General features: G+C 32.1%; 1 protein-coding gene across 4 annotated transcripts; it reads left to right on the forward strand.

Moving 5' to 3' along the window:
* The first annotated feature begins 3,995 nt into the window (after positions 1-3,995).
* On the forward strand, positions 3,996-21,548 carry LOC134262121 (putative defense protein 2). Of its 4 annotated transcripts, XM_062744526.1 has the most exons (6): positions 10,109-10,550; positions 10,689-10,851; positions 11,136-11,341; positions 11,918-12,087; positions 19,767-19,861; positions 20,165-21,548. In XM_062744526.1, the coding sequence occupies exons 3-6, from the start codon at positions 11,152-11,154 to the stop codon at positions 20,340-20,342; spliced, it is 633 nt and encodes a 210-aa protein (XP_062600510.1). In that variant the 5' UTR covers positions 10,109-10,550; positions 10,689-10,851; positions 11,136-11,151; the 3' UTR covers positions 20,343-21,548. The 4 variants fall into 4 exon arrangements, with proteins under 4 accessions (XP_062600519.1, XP_062600510.1, XP_062600498.1 ...); XM_062744535.1 differs by lacking the exons at positions 10,109-10,550; positions 10,689-10,851 and adding an exon at positions 3,996-4,009 and having other exon boundaries at positions 11,139-11,341; XM_062744514.1 differs by lacking the exon at positions 10,689-10,851.
* The last annotated feature ends 299 nt before the right edge of the window (positions 21,549-21,847 follow it).

Genomic DNA, 21,847 nt, shown 5'->3' on the forward strand with positions numbered 1-21,847 from the left:
AACTCTCAATTTATATACATTTATAAGTATATCGAAGATTATCAATTAACAATTAAATGAATAATTACTTTCAAGTTCTTATCTCTACTCTTTTCAGATATATTAATTGCTGTAAAAGAAAAAACTTCAGACGTACTGTGCGTTAGCATATTCCAGAAGAGGTGTAAATGAGATGTGGGTCCTCAAAAACTCTTATGAACTTTAGAAATTAAAAATCACCATTTTTTTTGGTCCAAAATCATTTACATCAAAACTTTTACAATTTATAAAACTATTCCTTATGATAGATAAAATTTAGACGTGTTTCATATCATAGACAACTGTTTCTTCAGTAAAAACAGAACTTGGAAATTTCCCATCTTGTGATTGGACCTCTGCAAAATAACTTCGATTAAAACCACAAAATTGATATTAAAACAATGCTGATATTTCTCAATGACAGTATGAATTTAATCTTCGGAGACCAAGTTTTTCAACAATCCGTATGAATTTTGATAGACTCTAATTGTGTATTATTTATCCATTTCTTTGAAGCAGAATTTATTCAAATACTACATTCGGAGATTTAAAAATTGCCGTGGCCTTAAGCTTCAGTTCGATATTCAGATATATCTACGAAGTTTTATCAAGTAATAATAATTAGCATTTATGACGTCAACATTTCCATGGTTTTACGACCTTCGTTATTTTAAACGTATTTCTTACTATTTCGTTATAATGACCTTCTTAGTAAATATTACCATCCATTTGGTCGTATTTTAGCTGACTTGTTTCACACCAATTGATAGGCCTTTGTTTTTATACTGAATTTGACTACGGAATGTTCCGTTTACCTGAATACTACGTAGGGACCATGGCAGGTGTAACAGGTCAACAGGGGACGTTTGCTTCTCGACTCTTGATCCCACTTATGGAATTTCGAGATGCCCTCTTTATGGATTTGTATTGCTTATAGATACTTGAGCTCACTATTTGTTATTTTCATCTTTTTCATTAACCCTAATGTTAACTCTAACCCCAGCAGCCTAACCCTAACCCTGATAGCCCTTGCAAGCCTAACCCTAACTCTAACCCTAGCAGCCTAACCCTAACACTGATAGCCTAACCCTAACCCTAGCCTTAACCCTATCCCTAACTCTAACCCTAGCAGCCTAACCCTAATTCATATCCAAACCCTAACCCTGGTAGCCTAACCCTAATCCTAACCCTAACTCTAAGCCTAACCCTAACCCTAACCCTAACCCTAACTCTTATTCTAACCCTAACCCTAAGCTAGCCCTAACCCTAATGCTATAATGGACATTGTGTATTTTTAAAGTATTTTTTCGGTTCATATTTTCTGCATATTTATTTGACTTCTTATAAAGTAGAGAAGCGAACTTGAAATTTATGTGTACTTTATGTACACTGCTTATTAGTGTATGGACTCAAATGTTTAGCAAATAAATATTATATGAAGTGCTTAGAAATGTGATGTATTTGAAGCTTATCGGAAAAAGAGTTAATAAAAGAAAAAAAATGTTTAGGGTTTTGTTATTAATGCACTTATAATATATGCGTCTTAGTTGACTTACCACTATATTTGAAAAAAAAATTATGATGTATATCAGAAATCTACTAACGATATCTTTCCTATTTCCATTTCTTTCCATTTACTCTGCCTGAAAACGATGAATATTTTTATCCATATCATACTCCGGTAGGACATCTCATTTATTAAGGGCATATGAAGGGTAATGCAGCAAAAACATTCTATACACTTCTGTCCCTTTTATATCATATCAAAACTTATAATTGTACTTAAATGATTTTGGAGTGTAAAGTTAAAATATTCTTTGAGGATATACAGGAAGATTTTTCCTTTAAAAAGGCTGGGTGGTCGTGGCCATTTTTAGACTATTTTGATCTCCTTTAGAGGAAGAACTCCATTTAAAGATATAATAAAATGATCAACTTTTAAAATTTAAATTTATAAAATTTTTCTTTGCCAAATGATAGTTGACAGCTCAAGATATCATATCCCAAAATTTAAGTTATATCTGGTGGTAATAAAAAAGATAATTTATTGACCACCTACCTCCTTAAATATCTGGACAAAAGACAAGATTGTATGACCTTAAGCCTTGCAAGTCCAAAAATGTTTATTTTTAGTACCATAATTGGAATTTTTGCTTACAATATATAGAACGACAAGGTGCCAGCAAAGAGCGTATAAAGTTTACTCTCACGTAACTCAGAGCGCGATCATGTCACAAAGAAAATCATTCATATCTCTGATGTACATATGTATTTACATTTCTTGTGTGCATATATACCCCAGTCCCTCCGAGGGTAGCTGTTTCATTATATTTTTTAGTGTAAAAAGATCTTTATCAATGGAGACTTATAAATAACCATGTCATTCGTCAGACAGTGGTGTTTACTCAAAAAAATTTTTTATTAATAAACAGTGCCAAACAGAATTTATTCTTGTTCTTGTTGAAATCATATATCAAATTTTACCTAGGAGTTGTTAACGTTTTCTTATAAAAATGGACAAATAATATACAATTATGGACTCTTTTGGTGTCGAATATGGTTTGTTATTCACCAGAAAAATATTCAAATTGAACGAGGCGAAGCCGAGGTCAATATGGATGTTTTTCTGGTGAATAACAAACCATATTCAACACCAAAGAGTCCATAATTGTTTTATTATATAGTCGGGATTTGAATAAATAAGACATTGAAGGCTGTATGACGACACCATTTTCATTTGCGATCTTCCATTGTTGAAAATTAAAAAAATCTCCAGATTAGTGTTTGTACCCTCCGTGTTTTTCTTTCCGAGTTTCGCTATGTGTAAGAAGTCCAAATGTTAAAAAATGATCATGAAATAGGTTTGAATAATTGTTTTTTTCTGCTCATATACGTAGCTCGCTGCGGCCGTTGCAACCATTGTTTACAACGTTGTATGATGTTTTGATTGTGACGTCACAATGCCGTTGAATACGGCCTCAAATCCAGTGACTATGTAGTGTTATGAACTGTTTATGTTTGTATAGATTATATAGGGACTATAAATAGACTATGTAATAAAATAAATTATCAACCGTTTTAGTTGTAAACATTTTTCTTTTCCGTTTTAAAATTATTTAGCAAGCTAAAAATTCAAAATATATATATATATATATATATATATATATATATATATATATATATATATATATATATATATATATATATATATAAACTTAAATGCATTTATCTTAGTAAAGTTGCACGGAACCATTGATTCTGATTTTGATTTGTATATAATACAAATTAATATTGAATATTTGTCAGCAACCGTTTTCCCCCATTTTCCCATGGATCTTTTCACTTCAAAAAGACGTCCTCTCTGGATTTTAGAGCAGTACATATAATTATAATGTTTCCCAAGTCATCTTTAGAGGTAAATTTCAAGGTTCGTTGATCATCTTAAATGCACCTTGGGTAACTTTATTGAATGGGAGAGGTTGTCTCTGGTCTAAGGTGTCAAGAAACTGTCTAAACAAGGTAAAATATGTTTTATTTTTATTTTTTCACGTGAGTTATAGATTTAACCAGCAAACTATGTTTAGTATAAAATTCTCCTTAATATTTGATTTCATTTACTAGAAAATTATAAAAATAATCATTAGACAATAAAACTGTGCAATGTTACTTTATTTTTTTTTCCAATCGCATCTTGAACGAGAAAAACATAAAATATTTGATTGAAAAAATTCTTAGCCTAAATTTACGTAACATTTCAGGATAGAAAATCAAAATAGTTTCAATCTGTATGTAAACAAACTGTCAGCTTTTATCTATTTAAGAAAAAAGAAGTCGGTCTGACTTGATTGAACAAAATTCAAGAATTTGAAACCTTTTAAGTTTTATGTATAAAGCTTTTAACTATCAGTACTCAGAAGTAAGTGGTTCGGGAACTCTTTCATTACCAGGATTCATAAGAAAGTTTTATTAACAGTGACTATTTCTGCTCGAGGTAAACTAATCTTTTTGTTTTATGTCTTTCATTTCACGCAAGGTTTTGTTTGTTGATTGCTTATTTTTTACAATAAGGACAGAAATGTACAGGAAAACATGTAACTAAATAGGTGAAATTGTAACGAAATCTTACTTTTTGAGAACTTGATATTTTTATTTTTCATTCAAATTTTCACGATAACTAGAATTAAAAGCTGTACAGGAAGGTTAAAGAAATGAGGAATTTTGAACATAGTGCAAGGAAGTCAATATCTGTATTGTATGTATTTTGATATATTAGATATCAAAAGCATATAAGAGAACGCTTTGGGGTTCCTTTTGTTGGGGTATAGTGGGCGGTGACTTACAATGCAAACATATATAATAAATAAAATAAGGCCATGTGCTTGTGTGGTACGTTGCTATCTAGCTTTATGTCATATTAAGATCAAGAAAATACACCCGCGAGTCCCGCTTTTTTATGAGAACATTTACGTACATTGTATATTAGAGGACCCTTTTAGTATAGAATTGCAAATTGTATCTGAACAAATTCGTTTAGTGGCTTGATGATTTGCAGGTGGGATGGGGGTTATAGCATGTGTCTCATTCTCAGGTACTTTGTGAAAAAAAAACTTGTTTGTTTTCTTTGGTGGTTGTATTTTTTTTAGTTCACATGAGTAAACTCAGGTGACTTATTGCTATCCGTTTTCGCCCTTCGTCGTGTGCATTTTCCGCTCCTACTCTGCAACACGAGTGGGACAAAAACCACTAAAATTAATACAATCTTTAAGAATCTTCTTCTTTACTCCTCGACATTAAGCAGTCAAACTGTTGGCATGAAAGTAATAAGCATTGATTCCTCTAACCTTCAAAATTGTGAAATTCATGAACCCAGTGTCAGGGGTTCTAGTGCTAAGGCAGGGTTATGAGATTAAATAGTGAAAATGCATTAGTTCTTTGAAAATCTTCTTCTCTGTTCCTGGGTGTTAGATTAACTAACCAAGTACATGGTTATATTGATCAAGACTGCCTCTTCCAAAATTGGGAATTTCATGGCCCTTAGTTAAGGGGTTCTGGTGTTAGGGCGGGGTACCCACAGGGGCCTGTAACATACTGTATTTGATTTTACGTAATCACAAAAAAAGATTTTTTGTGTATATATAGTGATTACGTAAAATCAAATACAGTATGTTACAGGCCCCTGTGGGGGTACCATATTGATTATATTACGAAAATGTATAAATTCTTTGCAGATCTCCTTCCCTGCTCTTGGGTATTTAACAAACTAACTAAATACATAGTTATAATGAACAGGAATGCTTCTTCTAGAATTATGAATTTCATGGCCCGTGTGTCGGGTATTCTGGTTTTAGGGTGGGGCTCTATTGATTATAAAGTGAAAATACAGTAATTCTTTGAAAATATTCTTCTCTGCTACCGGGTATTAAACAAACTAACAACATACATGGATCAAATAGTTATAATGAGGAAGGATCGATGCCTCTTCTGAAATTGTAAATAATTGTAAATTGCCTGGCCCCAGGTCAGGGGTTTCTAATGTTAGTGTACAGCAATAAAAATAAAATATTGAAGTGCATTGATTTTTTGAAAGTTTTCTCCTCTGTTCCTGGGTATGAAGCAGATGAACTAACTATATAGCTATGATGAGCAATGGTCCTTCCAGATTTGTGAATTGCATGTCCATAGGTAAGACCCCTGGGTCAGGGGTATCGTGGAGGGGGGCTTAGTTATATACTGAAAATAAATTAATGCTTTGAAATCTGCTCCTTGGTATCAATCAAACATTTATGTAATGAGCAAGGGTGCCTTTTCAAAAATTGTGAAAATGTGGACCCAGGGTCAGGGTTTCCTATGGGTTTGGCCTCTAGTGAGTAACGTCTTTTGCTGAATAAAACTGATTAGTTGAAATGTATTTTCTCCTTACTCTGCTTAACTATCCCAACTGAATGTATAGTTATAATGAGCACTGGTGCCTCTTTCAAATTTGTGAATATCATGGCCTCTGGTTTGAACATGAACCACTCTTACCTAAGGACCACTTGTCTTCATTTTCTGTTAGATTGGTTTAGAATTGATTAAGAAGATTAAGATTAAAAAGAATCAATTAGAAATCTCTGTACATCTTATTCGACTTTATCTAGTAGTACATTTGCAGTTAACCTATATGTATAGGTAGTAATAATCATGGGTTTGAAGGGAAAAACACAACGAAGCTGAAATACCCCTCACTTAATCACCTTGTATGAAGGTCTCCCCCAACGCCACTCTCTCTGTTCGTCCTCTACAATGTTGCAGCCGCTAATGATATAACGCCGCTTAATGATACAAATATCATTAAGCGTTGCAACTGCAACGTTTAATGCCATAAATTACTGTACTAATGTTTGACCTTTACAACCACTAATGCTAAATCGCCGCTTAATGAAAGAATTACATCATCAAGCGGATGAACATGTCACCTATTAATGCAATGATGTATAACACTAAGCGATACATTGCAACGTTTAGTGATATTTCTAATCATTAAACTTCGTTATATCATTAGTGGTTGCTATAGTGCTCACACAATTGTCTTCCGATTTGTTTGAGTTTTTCCCATCATGACCAGAATGTCACCTTCGTTTATCTGACATGCATTACAAGATTTCAGAAAGCGCGCAATTACTGCACTACACCGGTACGTCCTCAATCAAGTTCACCTAACTTGCTTCTCAGGATTCTCAGGCATTTTATCGTAAGATTTCTTTTCTATTCAAGAATGACTATAAGCAAGGATGCGGACGTGATGCGGGCAACTTCTTGAGCATGCCTGCATGGCAAATTCGTAACGATCCAAACTTTATTACTTATTTATATGTTAGGGGTATACTTTAATAATTCAATTATAAGCCATAAGCTACGTTTTTATTATGGGAACCTGTTACTATTAAATAAATGTAGAAAACAGAGGTAATCGGAGGGGGTTTAACAACATAAAAAAACCTTCAATTATTTATAATGATAAAGCGTAAAAGTATAAAATTGACCGTATATGTGGATTATTACCTCGAAAATTATCGATTTTAAACTGGCATTTTTACATTTTTGGTCACAAGTATTTAAACAATCTTGTGTCCCTTTTATTAGCTCACCTGAGCCGAAGACTCAAGTGAGCTTTTTAAATCAAATTTTGTATGGCGTTTTATAGTCGGTCTGCATGTTAACTTTCTCACTTTTCATCTTCTTCTCAAGAGCCACCTGCCTAATTTCAGCCAAACTTGCCACTTATCCTTAGGTTTTGTTTGGCCACGTCTTCTTCAAAAAGGGAGATAATTAAGAATTCATGAAAAAATAATGGTATGTTAAAAAAAAACACTGTACTTGAAAATAAAAAACTTGTGTGGAATTATCCTCAGATAGTGTAGATTTTGTTCAAGTTATGAACCACGGGTAAGGATTAGACCACAATGGGCAATTAATACATAGTAATACATTGGGGAAAAACTTTAAAAATCTTCTCAGCTACTTTGTTTACTCATATTAATATGGGAACATTCTCAGGTGTATAGAATTTAATCTGGATGGGGCTACGATGAGCTTTTACAATGAATGCAAAGGGCAAATCTTTAAAAACTCTTCTTCTCAAGAACAACAAAACCAGTGATTGGTCATATTGATGAAGAAACATCCTCATGTAGTATAGATTCAAATCATGGCCCCATCACCCCCTTTGGGTAAAGAGGTGTCATAACAGAGAAACAAAATTATACAAAGGAATGTGAAGGATGCTGTATATTAATAAAAAAATTCTCATCAAGAACATCAAATCCATTATAAATTAATTATTATTTCCTTAGAAGCATCCTCGGGCATGGCGTATAAATTCAGTTTTGTTCAAATCACCACCTCTCCCGAAACACTTTTATATAACTTTAAACTTTTTTGTACTAGATTGATTTGTGTTTTTTCCCAGCCAAATTTTTAAGTTTTGCAATGTGGCAAATCGGCCTCTTTTTTAACAAAATTATATCCTGCAATACATAACTATAAAATTGGATGATTTCCCGAATAGGACATAGATGTAAGCAATATGATAATCCTAAGTCGTAAAGTTTGATCATGAGGAAAGTTTGCATTGAGTCATTAGATTTTACTTAAGATTTACTTAATTTTTCATGCGAGATAGTACCTGGTACAATTTGTAACATGAGTAAATTAAATTACTAAAATTGCCTGCGACTTCGAATCGATGATAAAGTAAATAAAAAACGTGACTTATTCTCTAACTCAGCAAAATTGATATAATTCTAAAATCGCAAAGTAGTGGAACTTAGAACACACAAGATAACGGTCACTTTTATGGAGTTGACGCTCATATTCATACATTCTGAAAACTTCTTAATTAGCAAACCTGTATTATATGTGTAAATGTTCAATGAAAAATTTTCATTGGAAAGTGTTCCCGAATTGCTCTTCTTTCAGGTAGTATAAACGCCACTTTCTCTGCAAAACTGCTAGTTTAAACGTAATTTTCTTTTCCTTTTAAATGAAAACTGAGGTCTTGCAGTTTTCAGAATCCTTCAGGATGTAGATGAAAAAATCATTTATACATTTCAAACTGACCTTTTGAATTGTTAGACTTGATTAAATTTAATTTACTTTTTGAGGTGTGAGGTTAAACACACCTGTACTGGCTATTATAAACACAAGTTACCTTTCTGATTATAGTATGGAGACTTGAGACATATGCATATTATATAATTACGCTACGAAGGTTCAAAGGCTTACTCAAGAACAATTAAGTTCGGTATAAAGACAGGGACTCTCACAAGTGAATTTAGACACTAGAACTGAATGGTTCTTTAATCAATATATATCAAGATAATTTCCTCCAAGATATGTTATAAAGACAACACGACTCAGTGTTTGTTTGCTTGATCTTTTGTCAAATCTGATGTGATAAATTTTATATTGTCCACATTACAAAATTCCTGACCAGGGACACAATAAAGTAAAACTGAACACCCCGAGTTATTTGCCACTTCGGTGCTACTATTGAAGTACTAATTTTATAGTTTGTTTTATAACAATAATTACTGATAGGAGTGTGTATATACCTAAAGGACGTATGACCTCCGCCAGTAATGTGTGACCGAATTTTTTTCTTGTGTGACCTAGAGGATTCGTGTGAGACCAACTAGATTTTGCGCGTCATCATTGCTTTCTCAAGCTTGCTATTTTTCCCTCTGATTATGCTAAATTGAAGAGAGATGATTAAAAATGCATTACAATATTATGCAATAAATGATTAGATTCAAAGGCAATTCAATGCGTTTTATCTGGGTCAAGAAACAATTAACTGTTTGCCTGAAATCAAAAGGCTGAAGACAAACAGTTTGGTTTGCTGGGTTGACAAAACGCATTTTACCAGAAAATGTTTTCTTTTATCTTTTACCATTGGATATTTTATTATCTTGCTATTAGGCTTATTTGTTTGCGATAGTTGATAAAAGATAATCTTATATGACGTTTAAAAAACGTCATAGCGGTCGAGAAATTTTGGACTGCCCAGGAAAACATTGGAAGTGTTGTATTCTTTTAAAGTAGCTTTATAAGAAATAGTTTTAAAGGTACATAAATAATAAATTTGTGCTAAAATGTATAGTTATATTCTTACCAAAAACTTTAGAATATTTCCTTCCAGATCTGTAAAGCAATGCTTAATTTAAATTATAGTACCAAAAAATAGCTTTCCCACAAGGCACCCAAGTTCGTTTTTCAGATCAAAGTCGACTGATATCACAAGTGGGCAAATTTTCATTAAACGGATTGATTAAGAGAATTTAAAACTTTGGCAATTTTACTTTCATTGCGTTAAAGGTGCATGGACACAGATTTGAAGTTAATATTTTCTGTATAATATCACGACTTATATATTTTAATAGCATTGTCATGTTGTAAATTCTGAATGTACCGGGTGGCAATAAATACAAAATTTACAACATGTCATGTTGTAAACTTTGTATTCACTGCCACCCGGTAAATTCAAAATTTACAACATGACAGCATTTCACACAAAAATATATTAAAAATTTAATTTCATCTTGAAGGAAACGTCGGGTCTAGAATAACTTTTTGATATTTCATTCATTGAATGGTCATTAATGAATTTTACCTGATACTGCCATTTGTTTTTACTTGATTATAAAGTAATAAGACACCAAAGTTATGAGTTCACTGGCTGCTGGAGGCTGCCATGTTGAGAGATAAAGTTATCGCGCTTGCTAAATATTTCCCACAATCCTCACTTTTATGATGTCTTCGGGGAGACATTGGCTCTAAGTGTAAACATTATCATGTTGGAATCACATCGTGAAATTGTGCAAATTAAGTGCTTGTGATATCATTTTGAATCTGAATTTAAATAAAGGAAATATAATTTCACATTCTAATATGCTTCTAGTGTTTCAGAATTCAGGAAAATAAAAGAAGGAATTAATAATAAAAAGTCATAAACTGGCCGGGATTTAACTTTAATTAAAAACTTAGCTGCAAAGGTTGTATATTTTATTTGATTGTAATTCAAACTTTTTAAAGTTCAAATGTGTCCAAGAAGGATGTAAATCTATCTCCTATACATAAACAATTGCTTGAATTAGTTTATTTCTGATGTAAGGAATTTTATTTCTCTGCAGTCATAAACACATTGACTCTATACATGTCTACACTACGTCAGCAGCGGCCATGATAAGGTTTTCACCATGCTGCACCAATTATAAGCTATAAAAATTGAATTTATCTGCTAGCTGTTATCAGCAGTGCAATGTTGTAAGATGCAGCTTTCTTTTTATATGAGAGGTACAGTTTTATGTATAATTTTGACCAAACGTTCCCTTTAAAGTTTTTGAAACTTCAAATTTTTGGGTGTATGTGACGGATGAAATGCAGCAGCAGATTGTGGCGGTTTTATTTTTTTTTTCCGAGAAATATTCTCTAAAATAGAATCTCTAAAATAAAAATCTCTACTCAGCCGTTTTTCAATAGATATGCCAGTATCTGTCCCTTCACCACACATTGCAAATATGTTTTGATCTTTTTTTCTTTATTTCTTAAAGTAATAATACGTACATATTTATTTTTAGCAGACTTTAAGTCACGATGTGGAGTTTGATTTGTCTGATCTCCTTGGCGTTCACACCGGAAGTGACATCCTATTCTTATGGACCTCCACTAGGGGCATGCGCAAGAATGTTTCCAAAAGGTCATGGGGTCAATTCACAAACAAGTGTCTCTCCATATGAAATATTGGTCAACGCAACGACATACAAGCCGAATGATGTCATCGAGAGTAAGACAGTAAAATTCTTTTTTTTTCTTCAATTGTGCATTGCTATTTTAAAATGCATTTGAACTTAATGTACGAGAGTTAATCGAAAAAGTAATGTCGCAACTGCAATCAAAAATTTTGATAATCAAATTTTATCAAGAACAATTTTTTACACTAATTGCCCAATTCATTTTGACTTTTGCATTAGAATTTCTTTAAGTTTAATAAGAAAAACACAACGTCAGGTCACGATGTGACATATTTTATTGCAACTTATTGTTTATTGACATCTTTTTTTTAGCAACGGTGAATTCGACTGGCCTGTACACGATGTGACGTATTTCATTGCAGCTTATGCTAAGTAACATCTTCTTAGTAACGGTGAATTCGACTCGCCCACATGATGTGACGTATTGTTACAGCTTATATTTACTGACATCTTTTTTTAGAAACGCTGAATTCGACTGGCCTACAGAATGTGATGTATTTTATTGCAGCTTATGTTTATTGACATCTATTTTTAGTAACGGTGAATTCTACTGGCCTACACGATGTGACGTATTTTATTGCAGCTTATGCTTTTGACATCTTTTTTAGTAACGGTGAATTCTACTGGCCTACACGATGTGACGTATTTTGAGGGAATGATGCTCCAAGCGCGCAGAATTGCCTGCAATGTGAATGATCCCACCAAGAGTCACGGCATGTTCTCTGTCATGGCGGGGGACCAATTTCTGACAACAATGGACTGTGAGAGTAATGTGAAGGTATTCATATTATCATATTCTTGTCATATTCTTCAAATTAACTGGTTTACACATACACATTAACAATTAAAAAAAAGATTCTGAAAGTTAACAAACATGCAATATTTTATGTGAAACTAAATTTTAAAATTGATGTAGACTCTACAGACTTCTAATCATAGGAGCTAACCAAATGAACAGAAAGATCCTGTAGTCCTATTTAATGACATCTTGATCATTCATGATCAGTCGAAATAAAGGTCAAGAAATGATTTCCCCCTGCAAGGCCAATTTAAAGAAAACGTAATTTTTGGCATTTATACCATAGTATTGTTTACTTATTGGACCTCATTTTCATTATGCATACAGAAATTATCACCCAATACATACTAAAAGAACTAGTTAGAAATACAAGAGGCTAAAATCCACATCTCCTAGTATGTATATTGTTGCAAATAAACAAAGTAGAAACAAAACTTCAATTTGGTTATACTACTAGTATTTCATTAACAGATACAAAGTTTTCTCTACTGCCCGCACCTCCCAAATTTAAAGTTTGCAATAAATCATTGCAATTAACATACTTAGTCTAGTGCATGTATAACACATAAGTCAAAAATACAACATGCCAGGATATCAAAATACCCTGAATTAGACCGAAACAACCCAAGTAGCTCTTAATGTTATGTATTGAAATTTGATATGTTATTGTGAAGAGTAAAAAATAAATAATTTTTTTTATTCAAAATGCATTAGAATAGAACATATTTAAAAGTAACATCAAGCAAATTGATATGTTTTTTTGCCTTAGTCAATATAAAGTAGACAACATGTGAATGTGGGATCAGGTGCCATTTAGGAAAAAAACAACCCCAGTTGATCGGTTACCCTGCCGTGTGCGTATTGTCATGATAGGAAAGATCAGGAAAGAAACACAAAAATCATTCTACTATATAGACAAATCAGTGTATAAACAATAGCTAAACAGCATAAAAACCATCAGTCTACATTCGACTAAATGTCAGATTGGATTGTTGACAAAGTCATTGTTTAAATACAGAACAGAACAAATAGAGAAATGAGATTGTTGAAATCCTTGTTTCATCAACTTGTTTGTCAATAGATTCCTCGTTTTTGGAAATTGTTCGAAGATTCTTCCGATTTCTAATCAACCGAGAGATGTAAACCCCAATAGCAGATGATAAGGGTTTATTGCTGCATATGTAAGGAACGTTGACGATTGAATAGTTGCATTCATCATTTTTATCAAAAAGTTTAAGTTGTTGTTAGATTACCATTATTGTCTTTTTCTTGTAAAATATCTTAATATAAAAGGAATTTGTCAAATGATGTGGTATCTTTTTTTTATTTAGCTCACAGGGATATTTCTAGTTAATATATATGATAAAATATTCAGAACTATTGCTAATTGATACATGTACGTCAGTGATATATCAAATGTCGAGTTAAAGACAAAAGCGAGTGTCTTCTTTCTCTCAGGCAGGTTTTGAATATTTTTTCCTGAGGAAAAAAGTTTGCTATAACATTGAGGGATTTTGTTGAATGTGTATAATCTAAATGGCTATATATTGAGTAGAGAAGATCAAATTATTTACAGGGGCATGTAAACATATATATATTTTTTGGTGTGGTGCTGGGTACTAGATTAGTAGATTAGCTAGCTATTTTCAATTACTTTATAAAAGAGTTTTCCAAATCTCTTGTTTTTGAACAACAGATTCTCATCTATTTGTTTATTCTGTTGATAGTGATGGTTTAATTTAATATGGAAATACTCATATAATGCCTGGTGATTGAATCCATTACACGTATTTGATTTTCTTTACTTTACCACTGCCAAACTCAGCCACAAAGAGGTTGTCTCTGGTGTCTACACATAAACACCGCGGATTACGTAAACCACAGCTGTCAATGTAACGAAGGAACTGTCCATCCCGATCTAGGATGTGGATACAGTCGTTGACATTGTCTGCTATCAGAATATGACATTGGCTGTCTGTCGTGATGCCCAGTGGCATAAACGATTTCTTGGAAGTAGAGGGATGACCAGTGTATCTAAATCGGAGTTTTCCTGCTTGATTGACAACCACTACAGCTTTGGTTCCATGGTCAGCAACACAAATATCAAGGTTCCTGTTCTCTGTGATGTATTTATAGAAACCTATTGAGTACAAGGCGTTACCTTTTTTATCAAACTGAATGGTCTGTTTCTCTATAGAGCCAGAGTAACGGACAACTTTTGATTGTTCTTCATCATCACTTTCCATAATAACAAAGAGGTCACCAGAGTAGGTACTACAGACAACGTGAGGTTCCCAGTCGTGTAGCCTTGCGACTACCTCTATCTCTCTATTCTTCACTATGTTTACAATTCTTATTACTGACTCGGTATAAACTAGATCTCCATTCCTTGTCACTGCTATGTCACATGGATAGTTTCCTGACTTGGTTCTGATTAGATTAAGTAGTTTGTTCCGAAGGTTATAGAGTTTTATAATACTATCATTCCCACATACCCAGATTCTTTCATCATTGAGACAGGTAACGCTCTTTATTTCAGCATACTCGGTGTTAATGGTTGCGATGAGCACTGGTTCATCAAGCAGTGGTTTGATTGGAGGAAAGGATGCCGAAACAGCTTCTAGTGCTTTCATTGTGTAGCCACGCTTGTCTTTTGTAATGGATAATGATGACAGAAAACCAAACATTTGACGAAGTCGTTCTTGGTTGATATGACGAGGAAAGAAACTTGGTAATGCAACATTGACTTTCGGTGGTAAACTTCTGAATTCAGCATTCCTGGATTTGTAAGCAGAGATTAGGGAGACATCATTTGAATTCAGTATTTTCTTCATTTTAAGGATACACTGTATAATTTCATAAATAATGTTTTCTATTTCTCTTTCTTTTGTCTTTAAAGCGCCCAGGTGTACTTTTTCCATCTCATCAATCCCAGATTTTTGTTTGTTGACAATGATGTCAATTTCTTTGTGCCAGTCTTCTCCTCGCTTGGTGACAACTGTTGTAAGTTTATCATACTGTTTTTCCAAGTTTTCTTTTTCAGAGTGTAAATCTGATGCAATTTCTTGATATGCAGGAAAGATTCTTTTCTTTAGTTCTATCAAGTCTTTTTCTAAATCCTTTGTTTTTGAATTCAGTTTCTGCACAGTATCAGGTAAATCATGTCCTTTATGTTTTCCAGAGTAGACACAAATTATACAGACAGGAATGTCACATTTTTCACAATATCGTTCACAATGTTCCTGAGTATGGTTTGGACATTTTGGGAAGTTTGGAGATGTTCTGTGTTTGTATGGTACAACATGGTGTCTTTGGGGTGAATTAGAGAGATGTTTTCTAACACAGACTACACAGAGGTTTATATGACAACGTTCACAATGACTCTGTAATGCAGCTGTTTGACATAGGTCACAGAGAAGGATGTCTTGGGCACTGTAACGGGGATCCATATTGTGTATATTAGTCAGTTGATGAAGATAAGCTGTGGAATCAAAATGGTTGATTACTAGTCCTTGTATAATAAAATATAGTAGGAGTGAAAGTAAAACATAAATTCATGAAATGAAACATCGAAGAATTTAAAAAAACATTGAGGATGACATAGTCCTCTGTCACTCGATGACAGCCTGCATATTAAAGAATACTATCGATCAAAATTATTTTAAGAATGTTGTTAACAGGAAAATTTAACTGTTCTTTACCTACTTTCACCCTTGTTGCAAATAGGCGAACTTAACATAGAAATGATATTATCTCTTTAAAAGAACTCTGGTTGAATTAATTTAAAATAATAGTGCTTAAAAGCAAGGAAAACACTGTTTATGCGAAAATAAAGAAAGAATGAAAACAATTGAAAACAGGATAAAAATTAATAAGCAATAAATTAAATACAGTCTAAATATTTCAAGCTTTGGTTGTTTTAAAGTTACAGTAACGTAATGATATACAACTGGATGCAGTTTTCAGAAATGAATCAAATTGAATGAATGCTTAAGTTAAATTGTAAAATGGAATAAGCAAATTCAATACGTCCTCCGCGGTGAAAGGAATTTAACAATCAAATCTCTGGTCGTGATTCTAGCTTTCAAACATCTATCAGGTTATGATTTAAATACCATCCAGGGTTTGACTATAATTAATTAATAAAAGTAATTGATATTCTTGACACTGATACTTAATTAAAAGCATGTACATGATGTAACTTTGAAATTCCTTAGCAGTATCATATAATAATTTGTATAAGGTTTATGAAGACAAAAGATTTTCCAAAAGTTCAATCATAAAATGGATTGGTTGTTTTAGTGAAGAAGGATATTCTTAAAAATAACGTTTGTTCTGTTGCAATATCAAAGTCCTTTAAACAATACAAAATAGAAGTTGTGATGAAAGATCGCCAAGTTACAGTTAGAAAAATACATGTAGTTGAATATCTTAACACTAATATAATTATTAAATCCCTAAAATATCGTTTACTTTAGACTTTAAATCTTTCTGACAAGATTAAAAAGTAATGTGGAAAATCCTCGTCAATTAAAAGAGTCTATAGACAAAGGTGGATTAACAATTTTTATGAAAAACTTCAATCAGCTATAAGAAGAGAGATGGTTAAATTGACAGTTGTTCTTGTTATAAAAAATAAATTGCATGGTAAAAAATATAAGACTTGGAAAAATATTTTCAGCTTCTGTGAACAGAATGATATGGAGTATGTCACGTGACTGCCTGAATTACTGCTAGAAAAATTGTTGAATATCTTAATACTAATATAACTATTAAATCTTTTAAAAATACAAGTATAATGAACGCTGAAACCTTTATTTGTTTATAAGTTAAAAAGAAGGCGTCAACTATATATATCCATAATGCACCAATTTCACTGTACTTTATCAACAAAAACACTAGGTTCGTACGGAAAAAGCCGTATAAGTGAAAGTTTTAGCGAGACGCAAATTTTGCAATTTTCATTAAAATGAAGAAAATTTGATAAGGTTACAGGAAAGAAAAATAAATATTTTTTCATCTCACCATAAAATAGAGATACATGTATGAGGTAAACATGAAAATAATATTTATTATAGTTTCAATATATTCACATTAGAAAAAAAATATAGATGAATTGATTATAAAACGTTAAGGGATAGAAATATTTCAAATTAACAAACTGGCAAATAAAAATAGATTTTTTTTTATTTTTACTGTAACAATTAAAATAATTAAGCCTACATGTTAAGGGATAGAAATATCTCAAATTTTAAAAATTTTGGCATAAGAAAATGGTAAACGATATTTGTTTAAAAAATTCAGAAATGAAAGAGTTGCCTATATTATGGTACATATCAAAGGGATATTAACCTTAAAATTGTATTTTAGCTCCTTTCACACTTGTTGCAAATGGGCAAATTTAATATTGAAACAGTATTATCTCTTAAAGAGCACTCTAAATATTTTCTGGTTGATTTTAAAATGTAGATGCAAGATGTTTGAAAGCAAGGAAAAAAAGTTGTAAATGCGGAAATAAAGACCAAATGAAAAGAATGAAAACAGTTAAAGTCAGAATATTTTAAGCTTAGAATTTCTAAAGTAAAAGTAACGTAATGATACACAAAAAGAAAAGTTTTCAGAAATGAATCAAATCGAATGTTTAAATTGAAAAATGGAATAGGTTCTTACCTGTAAATCCAAAATGGCCTCCGTGGTGAAAGGAATTTACATAGTAACAATCAACTCTATGGTCTTGATTTTTATCAGACCTTGATTTAAATACCTACTAGGGTTAAAATATAATTAATTAATAAAAGAATTGATATTCTTGACACTGATACTAAAAAAATGTAAATTCCGTCGCAGTATCATATACTTAGTAATAATATTTGTTTATGCACAAGCTTAAAAATGACGTTGTTCTGTTGCCCAGTGAAGGCAAGCTGAGGAATAAAAGTGAACTTAGTTATTCAATGTGATAAAGAGCACTTGATAGAAAAATAATTGAATATCACACTAATATTGTATTAAAAAAAATGCTTACTTTGAAATACTGTAAACCAAATTTTATTCGCGTGCGAGAAAGTATCATATACTCCTTACAGTCTCCTTGTCTATTAGCAACAGATTAAAATAAATGATCGCAAAAAAAGCCTTACCCTCGGTAAAAAAGAAATTCGAATAAAAATCATACAGTAATTTGATGGAGGCTTATTCTATATTTTAGTGAAAAAGTGAGATGGTTTTAATGGTCAATGAAAGGATATCCTTTACCGCCCATCCCATCTCCAAGATTAGGCCATTTCTGACACATGGACTCTTCAGTCTTTCTTGTTTTGTTTTTTTTAAATCAATTGGAGGGTAAAGCTTCTGTGAACAGAATGGTACGAAACATGTCATGTCTGCCTGGATTACGTGATCGGCAGATGTTCTTTTAAATAGGAGAGGACTACTTTAAAGTATAATGAACACTGAAACCTTATTTCAATTGTTTTAGGAATATAGCTTGCGAACTTTTTGATCGAATCCTCGTATTTAAAGAATGTTCTCAACATTGATTTTCATCAATAGCAATCAACTAGATTCAAATGGAAAATAGTATGAGGCGATTCTTTTTTTTCAGAAATGAATATTATGTCGATAATCATAATATAACGAAATTTCGATATGGTGAATAGAAAAATCAATAATTTTTTATTTCACCATAAATTAAAGATATGAGGTATATTTTTTTTCATCAATACTCATACACTAAAATTTCATTTTACATATCGCTGTTACCCTGACCCTCTGACTAAAAGAAGTTGACCAAATCAATTTCAAATAAAACCCACTTCTTTTTTTGAAAAGTAAGTCACGTGTATAGATTTTTTATACACTGCTTAAAAAAATCTATACAAGTAAACTAAAAAACTCATTTTGATTTACTATTTGATAAAAGAAGTGGTTTGGGGGAATTAATTAAGTCAACTACTTTTAGTCAGAGGACCAAAAAATGCAGCAATCAGATGAAGCGATGAAACGTGAATGAAATTGACAAAGAAACAATTTATAAAATGGTTTATGACGATTATATATCTCAGTTGATTCGATACGCAAGAGCATGCTCTACGTGTGAACAATTTCTAAAACGAGGCAAATTATTTACCAACAAGTTGATGAAACAAGAATATCAGCAGTCTCGTTTAAATTCATCATTTCGTAGGTTCTTTGGTCGATACAATGACCTTGTCAGCAAATAAAATTTATAATTGAGTCAAATGCTTTAATATTTAACAGGTTTGTTAGTTGAATTGAACGACAAGATTTTTGCGTACCAATATATGACAAGGCCATAAGGTTTTAACAGTTGGATGCTCACTCCTCCATGGTACCTGATCCACCTTTGATGTTTTAATTGTGTATTCTATTTTGTTTTGATATGGGCTTTGATTTCAATTGGTATCCAAACATTTTTTGAACCATATTTAAAATATGTATTCCTTGTGACAAGACCCTTCTTTAGGTACTAATATTTTCGATAACTAGGCCTTGACTTGCATTTTAGAAAACTTAATCTTTGGGGGCATCATTGTTTCACAAAACACATCTCTCTTTTTTATTATTATTATTATTGATTTAAAGATTAAGTATTTATGATCTAATGGTTAATAATTGTTCCGTTTTATTTTGACTAGAGTGCAGTGGTACACATGAATCACTCCAAGATAGAGAGTAAAGTGTTCTACTGGAAAGCTGATTTCTCATCGCCTGTTGGTCATCTCGTCTTCAGGTAACGACGATTAACTTCGAAAGAGAGACAGATAGAATGGAGATAGAGAGAGAGAGAGAGAGAGAAAATATTTTTATTTATATAATTTTAGATCTTACATACACATAAGGATCCGTGTATTCGTGTTAGCATTAAAACTATGACTTTAAACCTGACCAAAGTTGTATTTATAACATGGTTTAATTACATAAAATAAGCAATAATATAAAACCTATGTTGTGCGTATAACCTGATGGTATGGAACTTGACAATTATAATATTGTTTAAAATATATTACATAGACTTGCTGACATCTAATTTCAGAGCAACAGTGGTAAAGGGCAAGACAACATTTTGGGAGAAGGTCTATTCCCCGGTGATTAAGGACGAGGCGTCCAAAGCTCCACTGACCATTTGTGACAGTGGGGCGGATCTAGTGAAAATCCAGTCTGTGTTCACAATGCTCTCAGCCCTTATACTGACAATGTGTATTACACTGTAGAAGGAATTTTAAAAGAGTATACTCGAAAAAAAAAAAAGAGAGAAACAAACACACAAGCATATATCAAAATATTATTATTTTTAAATATCTGGTTAAAAAAAGGCGTTTTATTTACTTTGATTAAAAATATTTTTATATTCCAACCAATTTTAAAGTTGAACAGGAATCACCTTGTCTACCTGTCCGTTCGTGCAATATTTCCCGGTCAGTAACTTCATAAAGAAGAAACATTGCAAGGGCAAAAGATTACATTAACCCAAGAATGCCTTTTTTTCTTGAATGAAAGTTCAAATTCACTGGTAGAAAATGTTCACCTGTTCCTTCTACAAACAAAGATTTCACATGACCAGAGCTGTTTCATGATTTTTACTAAAGGTCAATTAAACAGCGTTTTAGGAAAATGAGAAAAATGGGTTTTTTCTCCTTTTTTCAGGAGAGATATTTGTAGTTCTTTCATGGAACTCTCTCCTGACTTATTTTTTGAAAATATAAAGGGATTATATCAAGTGATTATTGATTAAGCGGATTTGTAGAAACATTACTTTATACATGTAGTATTAACAGTCACGTACTAGTACTTATCAAAAAATATCAAAAACATGATTTTTTTTTTCTTTTGATATGCTTATTTTAGCTTATGAATAACATTCATTTAAAAATGTAAAATATTTGCTCATAGACCATGCAAGAAAGATATTTATTAAAATGATTATGGTTATGTTATACATTGTATTCTCAATGTCACATGATAAACACTATAGCTTTGTATTTTGTTTTTGCACAATAAATAAATGAGTTTAACAATGAAACATCGTACGCATTCCTTTCACATGCTCAAAGTGTACTTATAAATGTGCAAGCATGATCATACCTTCATATGCTTATACATATTGATGAGAGCTTCTCAGTTGCATTAATATTTTTAACCTTGACCTTTCAATTAACCTTGCCCTCACTTTTTCTCAAAATAGCGTCTAGCTAAGTTTTAAAGAAACAAGTAAGATATTTTTGTACAAATGTGCTCATACAAATTGAGGAAAGCTTTTATCAACTTCGACACTTTTTGACCTTAACCTTTCCTTATTTTCTCAAATTTTTGTCTAGGCCAGTTTCAAAGAAACTATTCAAGATATTTTTATTAAAGCTTATACACTGATGCATCATTTAGTCAGAATTGACCAATGCTTATTACTTTTGTTTGACCTTCCTAATGACCTTAATTTAAATGTCTACATGTATTGGGTAAAAATAAATTAAGAAACTAATCAAGATATTTGAATACAAATATTTTCATGTTACATAATCAATGAACTATGGCTGCTTGTCCAAAAGACGTCTATTTTTTTTCTTATCGAAGAATTCCAAGACCGACAGTTGTTAAAAGTAAGCATGGAAACCAAACCTTTGTTGTTGAGAATAATCAGCAAATGGATGGATGGTGAATTTTTGGGTCGTATGATTGATTGATTAATTGATTGTGTTGTTTAACGTCCCTCTCGAGAATT

Source organism: Saccostrea cucullata, unplaced genomic scaffold (genome assembly GCF_032062105.1).
Source record: "Saccostrea cucullata isolate Sc308-1 unplaced genomic scaffold, CSIRO_AGI_Scuc_v1 ctg356, whole genome shotgun sequence".
NCBI lineage: Eukaryota > Metazoa > Mollusca > Bivalvia > Ostreida > Ostreidae > Saccostrea > Saccostrea cuccullata.